Raw genomic sequence first — 23,447 nt, forward strand, 5'->3', positions numbered from 1 at the left:
CTCAGTGTCAAATAACTAGTAAATGGAAGAAATAAAACATGTTATATATGAAGCAGTAAAATTTAAATGCACTGGCTTTGTAAATTGCCTTGTAGTTCTAGGTATTTTAACTTTTAAACTTGAAGGAGCAGCTATGCTATGAGCCATCTGGAATCTTTGTGAAGCAGTAAACAATGAATTCACATGACAAAGTTTGTTTTCCTATCTCCAGTAGTCTTTTTGGTTCGCTACAAGGTCTAATATAAAAATACATTAGGTACAATTTTTAATGTAGCTTCCCTAAACTTTAATATATTTATTTTTAAATGCTGCTTACATTTTTTACCATTTCAGAAAGCTAGGGTATTAATTCAACCTACATTGAGTGGATTGAGTAGACCTACTATATGCACTTTTCCATAGAGGACAAAAATGCACATGAAACAGACATTCTGCCTTCCTCCTGTACCTTACAGCAAGCACTATAATGCAAGAATTATGTGAGAGGAGGTAGAATGTACTGGTTAAATACCCAAACTCTATAGCCAGACTACCTGTCTGGGACTAAATTCTGGCTCCAACACTAGTCCTTGATATGAAGAGAAAGCACCAAGGCTTGGAGTGAATAGAGAACAGTGAAGAGATCAATTTCTTTAGAGCAGTAGGTATGGGAAAGGTACTCATGAAAGATGAGGGCCAGAGAACAGCCTCTCCTGAAGGCCAGCCAAAAGGCCTTGGACTTTATTCAGAAGAACAAACCAGTGTTGCAATGCACTGATGTGTCGAAAGTAATCTGTTATCCATAAAAGTTAAAGTACCAAAGTTTGCAAATGATTTACCTGAAAGGAAAATTAAGTAGATTTAGAGTTATCCTATAATAAGATCATCTTTACTAACTTGTTTTCCAATGTCCTTTCTTCAATAAGAGATGGACTTGGGTGGAGTTATAAGTTAGCTTACTGAGAGTTACATAAAACCCTCATCCTTATATTTACCCAGTCTTATACCTAATCATTCTGCAGTAGGTGACTATGATTGTAAGGACTTGGAAGTTGTAGGGCTTGTAAGCTACAACTTTACAGTTCCTTTTATATTTATATATATATATATATATATATATATATATCTTTACCTTACACTTGGGTACATTCCTTATTAGAGAAAAGGCAAGGATAGATAAATAAAGGGTGCCCACTGCCTCTATATTTACTTCGTACATGAATGAGAATGAGACTATGAATATTTCTGTTAATAAGATCACAGAACAGCATAGTACCAGTTACATAATAAGTGCTTAATGAATATATGCTGTGTACAACATTATAAACAGTTTTATAAATTTCAAACTCAGTTGGGCTGATGAGAAAAACAATTGCAAACCACAATGCCCTGTGAGGGGTAGTGTCCAGTCATGGTTGACTTGATCAGTGTTTCCAAACACGTTAAAGATACATTTAAAATCAAATCCTGAGCAAGCTGCCAAGAAGTTTACAAGTTATTTCCACCAACTTTGTTCCTCATTAAAAGAAATAAAATCATCTCTGAGAGTTATTTTAAAACACTTAATGTTATCAGGTAAATACATTCTGGCATCATTCAAAATGGCCGAGTTAATTTAAATTTTGATTTCATTACTCACAGTTTTGCAAAATGCTTCTATGAATAACACATCAAAACTTTGCAGTGAATGTGCTTCACTTCCCTGCAGAATTGGTTTGGAGGTAAGCCAAAATCAGAGTAAGTCCATGAGAGTGTATCATACATGTGAACATTACCTGTTATATATACATTGTCAGAAAAGAGAATGTAAACTCCTTTTGTGATGAATAGGAAGTCATTGGTGGCCTGTGAGCAGGATGAAGCATGATCAGTAGGTTTAGGTTCCATCAGGAGTATGCATGTAAGGCAGTTTAGTGTAAGAAGAGAACCAGTGATTGGGGAGATCAATTAAAAAACTAACTGCTGTAACAGTCCAAGCCTAGAAATGTAAGAAAATGAGAGGTTTTGTTAAACCTTGGGAAGGTATTAGGTTGAACTATGGAAGACGACTGATATTTGACCCTTTCTGCTCTACAGAAATGGGAATTGCATACAGCTTGACCTAATACAATTCAGGACATGGTGATTGACTTATTGTGAAGAATGAGGAAAAATAAAGAGTTAAGGAAGATGGGTATTTAAAGTCTTGGCAACTGACAGGACATAATTGATTATAAGACAACATGAATTATATTCATACTTATATCTACTAAACTTTTATTATGTGCCAGTCATGATTTAAGTACTTTACATATATTAAACTATTTAATTCTCAGAATAACTTCCTGAGGTAAGAATGTTTATCCCTATTTCACAAAGGAGGAAACCGATTTATAAGAAACTTCACCACAAGCATGTGCTACTAAATCAAAGCTTGAATTTGAACCCAGGCAGTCTGGTTCCAGGACCCAGAGTAAACTCTATGTTATACCTGCCTCTGTACAGATATCCCTGGGGTGACTGTCATAAATGAGGAAGTAGAGGTGATGTGTCAACTTGGCTTCATCAGCTATCCTCTTATTTTATCATTTTAATGTATTTTAATTTGAAAAGTAATTCATGCTCATTGAAACCAATATAGACATTTATCAAGGAGAAAACTCTCTCCCCTCCATTTCCCCTTCAAGCCCATGTCTCAGAGATAATTTAGTGTGTATCTTTCCAGATGCTTCCTATGCCTATAAAATTTATGTTTTCATATAAATATACTCACATATAATTTTGTGCGTTTTTTTTACAAAAATGAAATCATACAGTGCATATTGATTTTCAACTTACTTTTTTCACATAATGTACCTTGGGCATCTTTCCATATTATAAAGTAGCTCTACTTCAGTCACATCATTGCTAGCACTTTATTTCATAGTATGGTTATAGCAAATTTTTAAATCAATGCTTGTTTAGTGAGCACTTAAATTTTTCCAGTTTTTCCTGTGATAAGAAATACCACCTTTATCTATCTGTCTGTCTCTCCATGTATCTATCCATCCATCCAACGATGCTGCTATCTTTGTAGGATGCAGTTCTAAAGGTAGAGTTCCTGAGTCATAGGGTATCCATATTTAAAATATTTATAGATGTTGCTAAATTATCCTATCCTGAATCTCTGTCAATTAACATTCCTACCAGAAATATATGAAAGAGTACATTTCCCCACATGCTTTTCTTGAGCCAAAACAAGAATGCCTCCAGAGCATTACAGTCAGGAAGACGGCTAGAATCTAGGCTCCATGAAGAACAATTGAAAGATGTGAGATTGTTGATCCTGGAGAAGAGAAAACTCCAAGTGGTGTAAGTTTGGTCTTCAAATCTCTGAAAGTCAGAGGATACCAACCTAATGAAAATGTCCCTAGTGGGAGGAAACTTCAGGGAATCAAATGTCTGTCTATTGGCTATAAGACAGTGCTTTCTATCAGATTTATTCTGAGGTGGAACTGTTTATCTCTGAGGAGAGTGGGGTCCTTGTTACTGAAGGTATTCACAAAGGTGTTGAATGACCACCTAACAGGAATATTAAACTTTTTTTTAGCGATAGGGTCTTGCTATGTTGCCTAGGCTGACTTCAAACTCCTGGGCTCAAGCGATCCTCCTGCGTCAGCCTCCCAAGTAACTGGGATTTCAGGTGAAAGCCACTGTGCCTGGCTGGAATATGAAACTTTTAATGGAATTATGTTAGAGAAACTTTTCCACCATTGTCTTGCCCTGAGAGTATTAGAAACGACAACTCTTAAACTGGGAAAGAGATAAGGGGACCCAAGATGTTTTCTTCCCAACCAGAATTCCACTGCTTCTAGGGATAATAAATTTGGGAATCCTAGTCCTGCTACACAAATAAGTGATGGCAGATTTCTGTGTGAGCCCTGTTAATGTGGAGCACATCATAAGAAGAGAAAGGACACACAGAGACAGATATATTCTGCTTTTCCAGGAAATCAACAGACATGTCCTTCACACTGCAGACACTTCATTAGCTTCTTCTATATGTTTTCCCAGGCCAGAGTCCTGAGATAATTTGCAGGTCAAAATGCCCACTTTGAAGGAAGGAAAAGTTCATTATCTGTGCAGAATGGCAGAGGACTGACTGAGCCTAATTCTCTAAACTAGAAGTCCAGTTCTGCCATTGGCTGGCTCTGTAACCTTGGACAAGTCTCTTCAGTATTCTGAACCTCACCTTTCCAATCCACACAGAGATGAAATTGGACTGCATGTTCTCTGTTTCTGTCCAGATTTCATGTTCTATGAAACTGTGTCTTTAAGTCAAGTGCCCCTCCTTTATGCTTCTGCAAGACACTATTTGGACAACTATCACTCCACTCCTGCTTTGTGTTGAAATTTTGTTTACTCTTTCTCCTATTAGGCTGTGAAATGTTTGGCCTAACACATGGTATGGCACTTTGTAGGCACTTACGTCAGTGAAGTGAACCTGAATTATTTCTAATATCATGTTCAAAAGTCATGATATCTGGACAAAGTAGAAAATTGATGTCACAGAGCCCAAAGGCATTTCATTCTTAAGCTCCATTCCTTTCTCCCTGAGTTCCTCTGTAAGGACAGTCAAGAAGCAATAGTGAGAAAGGCAAAAGTCTTGACAAGGAAATAACTTTTTGGATCCTCTGACATCATGATAGCTGCCTCTTTTCCTGGTTACTTTCAAAAATTTGAGCCTAAATTTCTTTTTCCTTTCTAAGATTATTGTCTGCTGGAATCTAATTTCTGAGAATTCTCATTTAGTTTCTTTCTCTGACCTGCCTTGCAAACCACATTTCTGCCAACCAATTCATATCTTCTGTGGAGGCCTATCTTTCATGTATTCCTTTTCTTGTCAAAACAAAGAAGATTCTCTCTTTATTGTCTGCTCTGGCTCAGTCTCCAGCAGCCCAACATCAGAATTTCTGTTAGGAGACATAGGCCAAGGCTTACCCTTGCTTCATCCTCTTTTGAGATTCCAGATGTAAAGCAAATGATGACAGCAACACAGTTCCCTGTACTTTGGAAACTGGCTGTAAAGGATGACCGTATGGGGGAGATTTTACTTGTATTTAGACTTGTTCTGACCACAAAATTAACAGAAGAATAATAAAGATGGGAGGGGAGAGATTAGAGACCACAATTTTGTGAGAGAAACATTTTGAGTTTGTTTGCTTTCTAATTTTGGAGCCTGGTCCAGTTTACCTGAATAATACCCCTCTCCCACATAACCCTGAATAATGCACTGTGGGAGAGGGACAAAAATACACCATAATAAAGTCTAGGCTCCCCCTTTCTGCCACCATATAGCTGGAGATATGGGATTACAGCAGACTAAGGCAGTACCAGAACTGGGAGACTAAGGTTATTCAGCGGTAACCTTTCTCTGCCCATAGAATGACAATACCTGGGAGCCAAAAGTATCTCACAAAGCAATCTTTTTCAGGTAAGATACTATTATCTATGCTCTCATCTTTAAAATTCTAGACTATAATCTCTAGAAGGCATCTCAAAAATCATCCAGGGTGTTTTGGTTGGTTGGGCATGCAATTAAGTCTTTCATTCAAATAAAATCTTACATGGAATTGAAGGTTTACAAGAGAAAGCAAAGCTGCTCTGGAAAAGTGGAGATATGGGCTGCATTAGTCAATTTTTTGCATTGGTGTAAAGAAATACCTGAAACTTGATAATTTATAAAGAAAAGATTGAATTGGTTCATGGTTCTGTAGGCTGCACAGGAAGCATGGTGCTGGCATCTGTTTCCGATGAGGGCCTCAGGAAGCTTACAATCATGGCAGAAGGCGAAGGAGAAGTAGGCTTGTTATATAGTGAGAGCAAGAGCAAAAGAGAGAAGGTGGGGAAATGCTACACTCTTAAACAACCAAATCACTTGTGAGCTCAGAGCAAGAAATAACTTATTACAGCAAGAACGGTGCTAAGCTACTCATGAGGGATTCTCCCCCATGATCCAACACCTCCAACTAGACCACAACTCTAACAATGGGGATTACCTTTCAACATGAGATGTGGAGGGGACAAATATCCAAAATATATCATCGAGCCTCTGGCCCCTAAAATATCATGTCCTTCTCACATTGCAAAATAAAATCATACTTTTCCAATAGTCCCCCAAAGTCTTAACTTTCCAGCCTGAACTCAAAAGTCCCATGTCCTGAGCCCAAAATCCAAAGTTGCATGCAGAGAGGTTTCTTCTACCTATGAGCCTGTGAGATGGAAAACAAGTTATTTACTCCCAAGGTAGAATGATGGTACAGACATTGGGTGGACATTCCCATTTCAAAAGGGAGAAATCAGCCAAAAGAAAGGGATAATACTCCCACACAAGCCTGAGAATCAGATATAGCAGTCATTAGATTTTAATGCTCTAAAATAATATCTTTTGACTCCATGTCCCACATCCAGGGTACACTGGTGCAAGGGGTGGACACCTATAGTGCAGGCAGTTCTGCCCCTGTGGCTTTGCTAGATGCAGCCCATGTGGCTGTTCTGATGGGTTGAAGTCCAGTGCCTATGGCTTTTTCAGGCTGAGAATGAAAAGCACTGCTTACTCTAACATTCTCAGATCTGGAGGGTGGGGTCACCCTTCCAATAGCTCCACTAGGCAGTTCCTTGGTAGGGACTCTGTGTGGATACTCCAACCCCACATTTCCTCTCAATCTTACCCTACTAGAGGCTCAGTGCAGTGGCTCTGCCCCAGCAGCAGGCACCCAGATTTTTCCATACATCCTCTGAAATCTAGATGGAAGCTGCCAAGCCTACTTCATGTTTGTGTTCTCCGTACCTGCCGGCTTCATACTATGTGGAATCTACCAAGGCTTATAACTTGCACTCTCTGAAGCAGTGGCTTGAGCTGTACCTGGGTCCTTCTCTGCTGAGGCTAGAGTCAGAGGATCCAGGATTTGAGGTGTAGTGTCCTGAGGCTGGGCAGGCCACTGAAACGATCCTTTCTTTCTAGGCCTCTGGCCTGTGATGGGAAGGACTGTTCTGAAAACTTCTGAAATGCCTTCCAGGTCTTCTTCCCATTGTCTTGGATATTAGCACTGTGCTCCCTTTTAGTCATGCTAATCTCTCTAGCAACTGGTTGTCCCATAGCCTGCTTGGATTCTTTCTTTACCACAGGCCAGGCTGCAAATTTACCAAACTTGTACTCTCTGCTTCCCTTTTAAATATAAGTTCCAACTTTAAGTCATTTGTTTGCTCCCATATCTTATCATAGGCTGTTAGAGGTGGTCGCTTAGATATTGCTTTGCTGCTTAGAAATTTCTTATGCCATCATTATATGTAAAAGATACATGCACATGCATGTGTATAGGAGTGCAATTCACAACTGCAAGGATGTGAAACCAACCTAAGTACTCACTGATCAATGAGTGGATAAGAAAATGTATATATACACCATGAAATACTACTCAGCCATTAAAGGAACTCAGGAAAGGAGAAATAATGTCTTTTGCAGCAAGTGTGATGGAACTGGAAGTCATTATTCTAGGTGAAGTGACTATGTTCTCACTTATGAGCAGAAGCTAAGCTATGAGGATGCAAAGACGTGCAGAACAATATAATAGACTGTGGGGACACTTGGGGGGGGGAGTTTGGGAGGGGGGTAAGGAATAAAAGACAACATGTTGGGTACAGTGTTCACTGCTCAGAAGACAGGTGCACTAAAATCTCAGAATTTACTACTGAAGAACTCATCCATGTAACAACAACAACAAAAAAATTGTATCCCCAAAACTATTAAAATAAAACATAAAACAAATAAATTTCTCCTGCCAGATACCCTAGGTTATCACTCTTAAGCCCAAATTTCAACAGATCTTTAGGACTTGGACGTAATGCAGCCAAGTTCTTTGCTAGGGTGTAACATGGGTGACCTTCACTCTAGTTTCCAATAACTTCCTCATTTTCCATCTGAAACCTCATACCCTGGACTTCACTGTCCATATTTCTATCAGCATTTTTGTCATAGCCATTTGGAACCATTTCTTTTCAAACTTTTTCTCATCTTTCTGTCTTCTCCTGAGCCCTCTAAACTCTTTCAGTCTCTGCCCACTACTCAGTTTCTAAGACACTTCCACATTTTCAGGTATCTTTATAACAATGCCCCACCTCTTAGTACCATTTTTTTATATAAGTCTGTTTTTGAGTTGCTATAAAAATACCTGAGGCTCCGTAATGTATAAAGAAAAAAAGATTTAGTTGATTCATGGTTCTGCAAATTGTTCAGGAAGCATAGTGCCAGGATCTGCTTCTTTTGAGGGTACTAGGAAGCTTATAATCATGATGGAAAGGCAAATGGGGAGCAGGCATATCACATGGCAAGAGTGGGAGAAAGAAGGAGAAAAGGAAGGTGTCACAAGTTTTTTATTAACAGATCTCACATGAACTCAAAGTGAAAAATCATTCATTATAGCAAGAATGATGCTAACCCATTCTGGAGGGATCCTCCTCTATGATCTAACATCTTCCACTAGGCCCCATCTCCAATATTGGGGATTATATTTCAACATAAGATTTGGAGGGGAAAAATATGCAAATTATATCCTTCACCAAGAGCCCACCTTCTCAATTTCCCATTGCTTCCTGAAGCACTTTCTGAAGTAGTTACCTAGGGCTCCAAGGAAAACATTTTGAAAAATACCAATCTAGACCAATTCTTTCATATTATAGATTTAAAAAACAAAACAAAACAAGACAAAACAAACTGAGGCCCAAAATTACTTGGAAGTTTAGTTCATTTTCATATTTAAAAAACCCAGATTTCCTGATTGCCAATCCAGAAAACTTTTTTTTAACTCTATGCAACATCTTCTTATAACTTGTTCTTAAAATATTTTGGCAAGGATACTTTCTCTCTTATAGCAAGAATGGAATTGGGGGTATCCCTGGTAATTGCTTATGCATGGACCACTGCAATGATACATTTTATGGTATACAGGAAGGCAGTAGAACAACCCCAGATCTCAGAAGTTGGTTGATAAAATCAACATACAATGTTAAGAGAAAATATATTTATCTTCCTGAAGCAGCTTGATCACAGCTTGATCAGTTTTGTTAACATCTATAGGGAGAATGTGTGAATCAGAAAGAGAAGGAATCATTATGGACACAGAGAAAAATAAGATATCACAGAGATCCCAGGTGGCACAGTGTATCCAGCGAAGTCTAAGCACCACCAGAATCTGAAGACACTCAAACTCAAAGTTCCTAGAAAGTGTTGTTAACAGGTAGAGATGGTCCAGATAAAATATCCCTTAAAATCATCCACCTTCTTTTTTTCTGGGTCCTTTCTCTTTAAACAACCATATTCTTATGCTGAACAATTCCTCTTTTTAGGAGGTAATAGTCCTTCCTTGCTGGATTTCTTCTGTTTTGAGTCTTTCTTTTACTCTACACTCTTGTTGGACAATTACTTTCCCTGCCACAGTTTCAATGTCCTCCCATAATTAATGAGTGTCACATCACTAGCTCTAGTTTAGGCATCTCTCTTGAGCTCCAAACCCATTGATCCAATTCTCTACTTCTGTATATCTCCATCTGGAGATTCTACATGAACTTCAAGCTAAACTTGCTGAAAACAGTGGATTAGTTAGGGTCTCAAGCAGAAGCAGATGGCACACTCAAAACAGGATAATTTCAAACAGACTTCTTTACAAAGGGGCTATTTATAAAGGGGATAGATATGAGGGAGAAACAAGAGATAGGGAAGTCAGCCAAGATAGCGGACCTTGAGCTGTTATCATTTCTAGGAGAGGACTAGGGGAGGGAGCAATTGCTAATATCTGGAAGAAGAGGCAGTTCTGTAGAGTTGGCCACCTTGAAAAGAGCAGTGTTTTTTGGTTTACAGATTTAAGCCACACAGGCCAATTTCTCAGAGAGGAAGCCAAGGCAATAATAATGCTAACTTCATTGTCCTTTATCCAATTTTCCTATAGTGCCTCCCGTTGGCTGAACCCAGAGGACACAAGAATCTAGAAGATGAAGTCCAATTAGGTCAGCCACCTTAGAAGTTGATTTTGAGGAACAAATGGAAGCTATATGGCATATGTGTGTTTGTAAGTTATGCACATGCATGCATATACATACATGTATACATGCATGTATGTATATGTATGTGTGTGTGTATATAATATTACTCCAAACACATTCCTGTAATATATTATTATTATTATTTTTTGAGATGGAGTCTTACTCTGTCACCCAAGCTGGAGTGCAGTGGGACAATCTCAGGTCATTGCAACCTCCACCTCCCAGGTTCAAGAAATTCTCCTGCCTCAGCCTCCCAAGTAGCTGGGATTACAGGTGCTTGCCACCACACCTGGCTAATTTTTGTATTTTTAGTAGAGATGGTGTCTCACCATGTTTCCCAGGCTGGCCTTGAATTCCTGACTTCAGGTGATCTTCCAGCCTTGGCCTCCCAAAGTGCTGGGATTATAGATGTGAGCCACCACACCTGGCCTACACTTCTGTAATACATTCTATATAAAAAAGACATTATAACATAGAATGAATGCCAGCTCAGACTTAACCATCAGCAGGGCCTTCAAAAGAAGAGTATACTTCACCAAAAGGAGGTTCCATGTAATTGTATTCCTACATAATGTTAGTAAATATTTCAAGAAAAATAAATTCTGTGATTAGATATGTTTGAAAAATATTGCATGAAATAAAGTTTGACAGTAGTCTGTATTTCAGCACTTCCAAGAGTTTTTAATATTCTAGTGTGTATTATAAAATGCTAAGAAAACTGTATAACATTTAATGTTTGTCCAAATTATTTGAATATAAAACTCATTTTATAGAAGATTTCATATAATTAATATTCTACAGAACAAACTTTGAAAAATGCTAGTTTTGTCTAATCCATCCATTTAACATATAGAAAAAATAAATTTTGCTTAAGGTGCAAAGTTGGCTCAGTGGCAGGACCAGAATTCAGGTCTATAACTCAAGAATCTGTGGTCTACTCCTGTTTGTACCATATCGTATTCCCTTAGTAGCTTTCACTAATAACAGCTTAGTATCAATTTATATTCTATGACTACCTAAAACTTATTGGATTTTGTTTTAATTTTTTTTATTCTATGTTACTTATTCAAATAACAGTTGTATAAAACCACTATTTGCTGTGTAAAATAACATTTTTGTTTTCTTCCAAGTTTTAAGGAAAAAAGTTTCAAGTTCTCTTATTCTGGATTTTGTGAACAAGGCTATTTTCTCTCTCTTCATGTCTTTTGTGATAACAGTGTTTGTTTTACACTCCCTGTTGGTCTGTCTTTTCATCATGAAAGCACATAAAACTGTCAGGAGACTGTGGTTCAGCCAAAGCTCTGCTAATAAGAAGCAGCTTAATTTTGGGCAAGAGACATTTCTGGTCCTCAGTCTCTTGATATGTAAATCTGTAGGGGCAGGGTCTGTCAAATGGCATGGTAGATACTTAGATGCTTTCTAAGCATACATGATTTAGGACATTCATCCAGAGGGCTGTAGCATCATGATGCCAGCTAGACCCAGCTGTGTGGTTGTGTCCCCAGCACTCTAGCCCATGTCATGTCCTAAACCTCAGGAAACAGAAAGTTTAGAACAATAGGGAGGCTGCCCCTGGGACAAACAGAGCCAAAGTATGTACTTCTTAGAGCCACCTGCTCAAGGCTGCTGCTACTGACAGCAACTGCACCACCCCTCAACAGCAGGGCTTCCATACTCCCACATCCACCTTTAGGAGGACTAGGCACTGAGCAACCTACAAGCCATTCTGGGGCCTGAGAACAGATCTGTCATACCTGCCACTGCTGGTATGCACCATCTAGGTGTCTTGAAGACAGGCCCTTCTTACCCACCACTACAATCACTAGCACCCAGGTGTGCCATATAGGGAACAGGGGATTTATCTGCACTGCCCATTACAGAACTTACCCATGCAAAACATCAAGAAGCTCAAGGACAGGCCCACACGGCCCACTGCCACTGTCACACACATGTATCATCTGTGAGTTTAGAGATCAGCTTGCCTTGCTTGCCACTGCTGGCACCCATGAATGTTGCCCAAGAGCCTGAGGATAGTCCCACCATACATACCACTGCTGACCACACATATTGCATGTGGTGATGGAGATAAGGCATGCCTTGCCCACCACAAGCGGTACAAGTGATTGTCATCCAGGTCCATAAGAATGGTCCCACCCTGTCTTCTGCTGCTGGTTCTCATATGTGCATCCCAGGGCCTGGGACCTGGGGCCTGGTCCACCCTGCCAGCTACTGCTGATGCCAGCATTGACCAATGCATATCACTTAGGGATATGGTGATTGCCCATCCAGCTAAGTGCCTCTACTACTGATAGCTGTGTAACCTGCTTGGAAGCCTGAAGGTTGCCCTACCACTGCTACTGCCAATGCTGACTCTCTTCATGCTGCTTGGGGGACCACGTCCTGCAATCTCAATCCACCACCGCCAGCACCCAAACATGATGACTGGAAGGCCCAAGGATGAGCCCATCTGAAATCAATACTACCATGCCCATGCATGGTGCCCAGAGCCTGAAGACTGAAACCTTTGGACCACCACCACTGATGCCTGAGGACTGGACTGTCAGGCATCCCCATCCCTAGCAAATCCTTACCACAGCCTCCATTAAAAACCACAGCCTAAGACATTGAGGAACTCACAGACATTACAAACACTGATTACAGCCAAAGAAATTATATGAAGACTACACCACGGTATTCACTCAGAATCAAAGCCAAAGAACCTTACCCAACCAAAACTATAGATATATGTATAGAAGTAAGTCATTCTCTTAGAAAGTCAATTCATTAAATTGGAAAAAAAAAAAGACTGTTACACCAGAGGTGAAGATATCATTGTAAAGACACAGGAAATATGAAAGAGAAAGGAAATATAAACCTTCATAGAAACACAATAATTCTGCAATGAAATATCCCAGCCGAAAGAAAATCTATGAAATGCCAAAAAATGAATTCAAAATAATGTTAAAGAAATTCAGTGAGATAAAAGAGAACACAGATGAATAATACAGAGAAATCAGAAAAATAATTTGTAATCTGAATGAGAAATAGAAATCATAAAAAGAGCTAATAATTTAAGAAATAAGATATGGGAGGCTGAGGCAGGAGAATGGGGTAAACCCGGCAGGCGGAGCTTGCAGTGAGCTGAGATCCGGCCACTGCACTCCAGCCTGGGTGACAGAGCGAGACTCCGTCTCAACAAAAAAAAAAAAAAAAAAAAAAAAAAAAAGAAAAGAAATAAGATAAAAATATAACCAAAAGCTTCAACAATAGACTAGATTGAGCTGAAGAAATAATTTTGGCACTTTAATAAAGTGCTTTTGAAACAACCCAGTCAGACAAAAAATAATAAAAAAGAATAAGAAAAATAGGAAAGCCTATGTGATACATGGGAGACAATAAAGTGACCAATTTTCAAATTTTGGGAGACGTAGAAAGAGAAATGATGGGCAAAGTCATAGAAAACCTATTTTTAAAAATGATAGCTGAAAACCTCACAAGTTTTGCAAGATATGTAGGCATCAAGATACAAGTAGCTCCAAGATCTCCTAATGGATACAACACAAAAAGGTCTTCTTTAAGGCATGTTATAGTCAAGCTGTCAAAAGACAAACACAAAGTGAGAATTCTAAAAACAGAAGAAGAAAAGTGTAAAATCACATATAATGGTCTCTCCATTAGATTAACAGAGGATTTCTCAGCAGAAACCTTACCGGACAGGAGAGAATGCGATGCTGTATTCCTAGTGCTGGATGAAAAAAAAAAAAAAAAAAAAAAAAAGTCAGTCAAGAATTTTAACTACATCCAAGAAAACTATCCTTCAAAAATAAAGAAGAAATAGTCTTTCATAAGCAAACAAAAACTGAGGGAATTTTACACCTAGACATATTTTACAATAAATAAGTAAGGAAGACATATATCTGGAAGCAGAGAATGATATATAGCATTATAAAAACACACAAAAATATAAAACTCACTGGTAAAACAAAAACAAATGAAAAAGAGAAAAGAGGCAAACATTATCACTACACACACACACACACACACACACACAACTCATCAAATGGTAGACGCAAACAATAAAAAAGGAAGGAAGAGACAAAGACATATAAAATAATCAGAAAACAACCAACTGACAAGAGTGAGTCATGAACTATCGTAATAAGCTTGAATGCAAATGGCTTAAATCCCCTCGATAAAATATATAGACTAGAAGAATAGATTTAAAAAACAAGACCTAACTATAGGCTGCTTACAATAAACTCACTTCATCTGTAAATAAGTAGACTGAAAGTGAAGAGATGGAAAAAATATTTCACATAAACAGAAGCCAAAAGCATGCTAGAGTAGCTATACTTACATCAGACAAAGTAGACATTAACTCAAAAAGCATGAAAAGAAAGTCATTATATAATAATAAAAGAAGCAACTCAGCAAGAAGTTGTAACAATTTTAAATATATATGTACAAAACAGAGCACTCACATATATGAAACATGTATCCCTCATTTATAAGAGGTAACATAAGAGATAAACCCCAATACAAATGCAGTTGGGGAATTCAATACACGATGACTGGAAGTCCCAACACCCACAGTCAGCACTGAATATATCATCTAGACAAAATAAATTATCAAAGAAACACTGGACTTAATCTGCACCATAGACCAAATGAACCTAGCAAGCATTTATAGAAAATTTTATCAAATAACTTGAGAATACACATCTTTTCATTAGCAAATGGAACATTCTCTAGAATAGACAATATGTTAGGACACAAAACAAATCTTAACAAATTTGTAAAAATTAAAATCATATCAAGTATCTTTTCAGACCACACTTAAACAAAACTAGAAATCTATATCAAGATAACTTTAGAAACTGTACAAACACATGGAAATTAAAGAATATGCTCCTGAAGGATGATTGAGTCAATGAAGTAATTTAGAAGAAAATAAAAATTTTTATTGAAACAATAAAAAGAGAAACACAACATATCAAAAACTATGGGACATAGAAAAGGCAGTGCTAAGAGGAAAGGTTATAGCAATAAAGACTTGCACAAAAAAGTAAAAACATTTCAAATAAATAACCTAATGATGCACCTCAAGGAACAGGAAAGCACATAGGAGACAAACCTAGTAGACACAAAGAAAAATAAAAATCATAGCAGAACTAAACACAATAAAGACTAAAAAATTCTGAAGGTTCTTTTAAACAAAAAGTTGGTAGTTTAAAACTATAAACAAAATTGATAAAACCACTAGCTAAATGAACCAAGGAAAAAAGAGACTATATCCAAATAAATAAAATAAGAAACGAAAAAGGAGACATTTCAACTGATACCACAGAAATACAAAAGATCATTAGAGACTATTATCGACAACTATAAGATAACAAATTTGAAAACCTAGAGAAAATAGATTAATTCCTGGACATATAAAACCTTCTGGGCATATAAAACCTACCAAGATTAAACCAGAAAAAAAAAAAAAAAAAAAAAAAAAAAAAAACTTGAACAGATCAATATTGAGTTAGAAGATTGAATCAGTAATGAAAAGTCTCCCAATGAAGGTGGCTTAATGCTGAATTCCTCCAAACTTATAAAGACAAACTAACACCAGTTGTTTTCAAACTTGTCCAAAAAGTTAAACAGAAGGAAATTCTCCATAACTCGTTCTGTAAGGCCAGCATTACCTGGAAAACAAAACCAAACAAGCAGACAATCAAAAAAGAAACTATAGGCCTATATTCCCGAAGAACACAGATACAAAATTCCTCAAGAAAATGCTACCAAATCCAAAAACACATCAAAACAACAATAGACAATGAGCAAGTGGTATTTATTATATTTCAAGAATATAAGGCTAGATCAATATATATAAAAATAAATAAACTTAATATATCACGTAATGGAATTAAGGACAAAAAATTATATGAGTATCTTAACAGATGCAGAAAAAGTATTTGATAATATTCAACATTTTTTCATGATAAAAACTCTCAACAAGTCATATATTGAAGGAACAAAACTCAGCCTAAAAAGGTCATATATTACAAACTCAAAACTAACATTATACTGAATAAGGAAAAGCTGAAAGCCATTCCTCTAAGAACTGGAACAAGAGAAGGATGCCCATGTTTACCACAGTTATTCAACCTAATGTTGGAATCTCTAGCCTGAGCGATCAGGCAAGGAAAAGAAATAAAAGGTATCTAAATTGGAAAAGAGAAAATCAAATTGTCCCTCTGTGCAGATAATATGATCTTATCTAAGGAATAACCTATAGACTCCACCCCAAAATTATTAGAAATGATAAACAAATTCAATAAAGTTGCCAGATACACAATAATCATACAAAAATCAGCAGTGTTTTTATACACTAATAATGAACTAGCTGAAAAAGAAATTGGGAAGATACTCCTATTTATGATGCTTACAAAAAATAAAATACTCAGGAATAAATTTAATAAAGGAGGGGAAAGACCTTTCAATGCTAACTAGAAAACACTGATGAAAGAAATTGAAGAGTGAAAACACAAATGGAAAGCTACCCCATGCTCATGGATCAAAAGTAGCATTGTTAGAATGACTGTACTACTCAAAGCAATCTACGGATTCAATGCTATTCCTGTCAAAATTCCAATGATGTTCTTTGCAGAAATAGAAAAGTAATCGTCAAATTTGTATAGGACCCCAAATAGTCAATGCAGTCCTCAGTAAAAAGAACCAAATTGGAAGTATCACACTGCCTGACTTCAAAATATACTACAAAGCTATAGTAACAAAACCAGTGTAGTATTAGTATTGAAAATAGACACTCAAATCAATGAAATAGAATAGAGAAAACAGAAATAAGGTAATGTATTTACAGCCAACTCATTTTTGAAAAAGGTGCCAAGAACATTCATTAGGGAATGGACACCTTCTTCAATAAAAGAGGCCGGGAATATTGGATATTCATATGCAGAAGAATAAAACCGGTTGCCTATCTCTCACCAATATAAAAATCAATTAAAAATATAATACGACTTAAACATAAAATCCAAACTGTAGAACTACTAGGAAAAAAACGGATGAGAAATGCTTCAGGACACTGGTCTAGGCATAAATTTTATGGCTTCCAAAGCACAGACAAAATAATCAGACAAAAGGGACTATATTAAACTGAAAAGCTTCTTTGCCACAAAATAAACAATCAACAAAGCGAAGAGACAATCTGTGGAATAAGAGAAAATATTTCCAAACTCTTCATCTTACAAGAGACTAATATCCAGAAAATACAAGGAACTCAAACAACTCAACAACAGTCATCATCATCATCACCATCATCATCATTGTATCATAATCTCATTAAAAATGGGCAAAAGACCTGAACAGACATTTTCAGAAAGACCACACAAGTGACTAACTGGTATATACAAAAAATGCTCAACATCTCTAATCATCAGAAAAAGGCAAATCAATACCACAATGAGATATCATCTCACCTAGTTAGAATGGCTGTTATCAAATAGAGAAAACATAATAAATACTGGTGAAGATGTAGGAAAAAAAAGGAATCATTATACACTGTCGGTGGAAATGCGATTTAATACAGCCATTATGAAAAAACAGCACAGAAGTTTGTAAAACACTAAATATATAATTACCACATGATCCAGCAATCTTGCTACCGAGTATTTAGCCCAAGGAAAGGACATTAGTGTATCAAAGAGATTCTTGCACTCTCATGGTTTTCAGCACTATTGACAATAATCAAGATATGATATCAACCTAAGTGTCCATCAATGGATGAATGAAAAAAGAAAATGTGGTATTCATATCTGATAAAATGCTATTCAGCTATTAAAATGAAGGAAATCCTGTCATTTGCAACAAAATGGATGAAACTGTAGGTTAGATGAAATAAGCTGAGCACAGAAAGAGAAATATCACATCTTCTTAATCATTTGTATGAGCTAAAAAAGTTGCTTTCATGAAGGTAAAGAATAGAAAGATGGTTAGTAGAGAATGGAAAGTGTGGTGGAGGATGAGAGAGGTTGGTTAATGGTTGCCAACATACAGTTAGATAAAATAAATAAGATCTGGTGTTTGATAGCAGAGTTGAGTGACTCTGTTTCCAATATATAAAATGATAAAGGTTTGAGGTAATGAAGATCCTAAACACCTTGATTTGATCATTACAGATTAAATGCATGTATCAGAATATCACATATAGCCCACAATATGTATAGATGTATCAATACAAACAATAAATTTAGCATTCGTTAAATGTTTTATTGTATGACACAGACTGTTCTAAATGCCTTATGTATTGATACATTTAATTATAAAAAAGAACATATGATTTATAAATCATTCTACTATAAAGACACATGCACATGTATGTTTATTGCAGCACTGTTCACAATAGCAAAGACCTGGAACCAACTCAAATGCCCATCAATGATAGGCTGGATAAAGAAATTGTGGCACATATACACCATGGAATATTATGCAGCCATAAAAAAGGATGAGTTCATGTCCTTTTCAGGCACACGAATGAAGCTGGAAGCCATCATTCTCAGCAAACTAACACAAGAACAGAAAACCAAACACCACATATTTTCACTCATAAGTGGGAGTTGAACAGTGAGAACACCTGGACCCAGGGAGGGAAACATCACACACCGGGAACTGTCAGTGCAGTGGGGGCAGGGGAGGAGTAGCATTAGGAGACATACCTAATGTAGATGACGGGTAAATGGGTATAGCCAACCACCATGGCACGTGTATACCTTTGTAACAAACCTGCACATTCTGCACATGTATCCAAGAACTTAAAGTATAATAAAAAAAAAATTAAAAAGTGTGTGATTTAGGATTATTTCTTAGACTGCACATAATATTCTCAATGTAGCTACTCTTTTATTTTACACAAGAATAGGATGGTGGTGTGCAAGGGAGGTAATGTGCTGTTTTAAAATTTTTTTTCAATTATCATCCTGAAGGAGAGCGCTCACTGACATATATCTTTGTAAGTTGGCTGTTTTGTTACCTTCAAAGTTTGTATTTAAGCAGCAAGCACTATTTCATACAATTTATAAAAACACTAAGATGTGCTCTGAGTAACAGAATTGTTTTAATACATTTTTAGTGTAAAATTTCAAATACTTTTTTTTCTAATTTTTATTCTGAAATTTTCAAATGTGAAGAAAAGTTTAAAGACACTGAGTGAACATCTGAACACCTCTACCTCTTTGTGCATATTCTCAGACTCATCAATGGCTAACATTGTAGCCACTTTGTGTTTTCTCTGCTCTTCCTCTCTCTCTCTACTTATATATACACATACACACACACACACACACACACACACACACACACACACACGTATATGATTATATATATACACATATTTATGAATATATACACACATATGTATATATACACATATATACACACATTTATGTAATTTACAAATTTACATGAATGATGTTCATATTTAATTTTTTGCTAAACCATTTGAAAATAAGTTGCAAGCATCACATGTTATACCTAAGTAATTAAACATACACCTCTTACAAATAAAGACATGCCTTATATAGCCACAATATCATCACCACATTGTGTGAATATCTTGTTTGTCAACAATGTTTTGCCTGCCAGTTTTAGTACCTATTGATGATAATGAATGACTAAATTAATCATACCGTAGAGGTGGTAGAATGGTGATTTTTTATGCCCTCAATATTTCTTAGTGAACATTCTTTGTAAAGAAGAGTACTCTACCACCACATGCACATATTTAAAAAAATTAACCTTCCTCTCCCTTTTCCACCTTTTTTTAGGTTAGCAATATGAACTCATGGATTTCAAAAAAAAAATTAATGTGTTATATACACTTACACTGATATTCTTTTAATTATAAAATTGTCCAATTTTTGGCTAGTGAAATTCCTTAAACTTGACTCCTTTGTTCTTTTGAAATAATTCCATTAGACTTCTGAAGTTTTGACTCTAGTCCCTGACTCCCAGACAGCACTTCTGGACCCACCTGGGGACTGGAGGAACTTGCTGCCCTGAAGGTAAGGTCACAGACCTTCCTGGCATTGCTACCTGCTGACTGTAGAGTCCCAAATCCTTGGGTGAACAAAGAAAGCAGCCAGGGAGTGGTTACAGTGGGTTTTGGGTTGAACTCAGTGTTGTGCTGGCTTAAGGTGTGACACAATGCAGACCTAGTGGTGGCAGCCACAGAGGTGCTTGTGTCACACCACCCCCAGCTTTATTTAGGTGGCTTATAACAGAGATAGAGACTGTGTATGTTTGAAAAAAAGTGAAGGATAAAGAACAAGAGTATCTGCCTGGTAATCCAGATAAATCTCCTGGACCTCGTAGAAGACCATCCAGGTGGTATCTCTATGAGTCTGCAAGAACCACAGTGTTACTGGGCTTAACATGCCCCCTAAAGGAGATAAAGTGTCGATCACAGCATTCGAGTCTTTCAATATCTGGAAAGCCTTCCGCAGAAGGATGGCTACAAATAAACCCAGACAGTGAAGACTACAATAAAATAACTCTTCAATGCCCAGATGCTGAAGAACATCAACTAGCATCAACACCATCCAGGAAAATATGACCTCAACAAAGAAACTAAATAAGGCACCAGGGACCAATCATGGACAAAGAAATATATGTGACCTTTCAGATAGAGACTTCAAAATAGCTGTGTTGAGGAAACTCAAAGAAATTCAAGATAACACAGAAAAGGAATTCAGAATTATATCTGATAAAGTGAACAGAGATTGAATTTATTCAGAAGAATCAAGTAAAAATCCTAGAGTTGAAAAATGCAATTGGCATACTGAAAAAGTCATCAGAGAACTTTAATAGCAGAATTGATCAAGCAGAAGAAAGAATTAGTGAGACTGAAGACAAACTATTTGAAAATACACAGTTGTGAGACAAGAAAACATAATTTTTTAAAAATGAATCTTGCATACAGAATCTAGAAATTAGCATCAAAAGAACAAATCTAATAGTTATGAACCTTAAAGAAGAGGTAGAGAAAGTAATGTGGTAGAATGTTTATTCAGTTTGATAATAACAGAGAATTTCCCAAACCTAGGAATGACAGAGAACTTTTCACACCTATTGATAAATATATCAATATTCAAGTACGAGAAGGTCATAGAACACCAAGTAGATTTAACCCAAAGAAGACCAAAGAAGTTTGAATAATCAAACTCCCAAAGGTCAAAGACCAAAAGGGATCCTAAAAGCAGAAAGAAAAGCAGAAAAAAAAGAAAAGAAAAGAAAAGAAAAGAAACAAATAGCATGCAATAAAGCTTCAACATGTCTGGAAGCAGACTTTTCAGTGGAAACCTTAAGGACCAGGTGAGAGTGGCATGACATATTTAAAGTTCTAAAGGAAAAAAAAAAAAAAAAAAAAAAAAAAAAAAAGAAAGAAAAAAAAAGCTTTTACCATGGAAGAGTATATCCAGTGAAAATATTATTCAAACATGAAGGAGAAATAAAGGCTTTCCCAGACAAACAAAACTAAGAGATTTCTTCAATACCAGACCTGTCCTACAGAAAATGCTAAAGAAACTACTTTGATTAGAAAGAAAAAGACATAATCATCTGAAGGTACAAAACTCACTGATAATAGTAAGTACACATAAAATCACAGAAAATTAAAACACTAACTGTGGTGTGTAAACTACTCTCATCTTAAGTAGAAAGAATAAACAATGAACAAATAAAAAATAATAAGCAGAACAACTTTTCAAGATATTGTCAGCACATAAAGATATAAATACAAACAATAAATTAAAAAGCAGGAGGACAAACTTAAGACTTAAGAGTTTTTATTGTTTTCTTTGCTTGTTTTTTGTTGTTTATGCAAATAGTGGTGTTATCAAGTTTAAAAAGTGAGCCATAGGATAGTATTTGCAAGTCACATGGTAACCTTGAACCAAAAAAATACACAATCAATACACACACACACACAAAAAAAACAATAAATTAAATTACATTACCAGAGAAAATTTGCTTAACTAGAGAAAGATAGGGAAAACAAGAAGCAAGTGAAGACCATAAAACATCCAGAAAACAAAAAATAGAATGGCAAGGGTAAGACCTTACTTATCCATAATAACATTGAATGTAAATCAATTAAACTCTCCAATCAAAACACATAGATTGGCTAAAAGAGTGAAAAAAACAAGACCCATTGATTAGTTGCCTACAAGAAAAGAACCTCAGACCTTGCCTGCACCCTCCAGGAACCAGCAGTTCTTCAAGCATCCAGCATCGAGTGAGACGTGCAGAGCACCAAGGGAGGGGACACGGGCAGAGCAATGGTGGCCAGGCTCGGGCTGTGGCTGCTGCTGCTGGCATTGCTCCTACCCATGCAGATTTATTCCAATGAAACAACTGTTGTAACAGTTTCAAGTAACTCCCCCCAGAGTACTTCGACTGCCCCAAATCCAGCTAATGCCACCATCAAGGCGGTTGGTGGTGCCCTGCAGTCAACAGCAAGTCTCTTTGTGGTCTCACTCTCTCTTCTACATCTCTACTTGTTAAGAGACTCGGGCCAAGAAACATCTTCTAAACTTCCCCATCTTCTAAACCCAATCCAAATGACGTCTGGAAGTCCAATGTGGCAAGGAAAAACAGATCTTCATCTAATCTACTAATTCCACATCTTTTATTGACACAGAAAATGTTTAGAATCCCAGATTTGATTGGTTTGAAGAATGTATGCGAGGTTTGACTAGATGATGGATGCCAATATTAAATCTGCTGGTGTTTCATGTACAAGATGAAGGAGAGGCAACATCCAAAATAGCTAAGACATGATTTCCTTGAATGTGGCTTAAGAAATATGGACACTTAATACTACCTTGAATATAACAGTAGTAATAAAGGATGTGATTTTGGAATGGAGATTCAGTTTTCATTTGGTTCATTAATACTATAAGGCCATAAAACAGGTAATATAAAAAGCTTCCATGATTTTATTTATATGTACATTAGAAGGAATTTCCAGGTATTACTGCAATTTCTCAATGTATTGTTTCAACAGCACTAATTTAATGCTGATATATTCTAGATGAAGTTTTACATTGTTGAGCTATTGCTGTTCTCGTGGGAACTGAACTCACTTTCCTCTTGAGTCTTTGGATTTGACATTGCATTTGAACTTTTATGTAGTAATTGACATGTGCCAGGGCAATGATGAATGAGAATTTACCCCCGGGTCCAAGCATTCTGAGAAACTCTTGATTATCCATATAGAGTCAAATGGTAGGCATTTCCTATCACCTATTCCCATTCAACAAGAGCGCTACATTCATTTAGGTAAACAGATTCCAAAGAGTAGAATTGTATTGACTGTGACTAATTTCAAAATACTTTTATTATTTATT

At 36.7% G+C, this 23,447-nt stretch overlaps 1 protein-coding gene across 1 annotated transcript; it reads left to right on the forward strand.

Moving 5' to 3' along the window:
- The first annotated feature begins 668 nt into the window (after nucleotides 1-668).
- Nucleotides 669-23,107, forward strand: LOC111531184. The gene is made up of 2 exons (XM_023198421.2): nucleotides 669-767; nucleotides 22,347-23,107. Exons 1-2 carry the CDS (start codon nucleotides 669-671, stop codon nucleotides 22,713-22,715), a joined length of 468 nt encoding a protein of 155 aa, XP_023054189.1. The 3' UTR covers nucleotides 22,716-23,107.
- Nucleotides 23,108-23,447: the final 340 nt, after the last annotated feature.

The sequence above is a fragment of the Piliocolobus tephrosceles genome, chromosome 12, assembly GCF_002776525.5.
Source record: "Piliocolobus tephrosceles isolate RC106 chromosome 12, ASM277652v3, whole genome shotgun sequence".
NCBI classification, from domain to species: Eukaryota; Metazoa; Chordata; class Mammalia; order Primates; family Cercopithecidae; genus Piliocolobus; species Piliocolobus tephrosceles.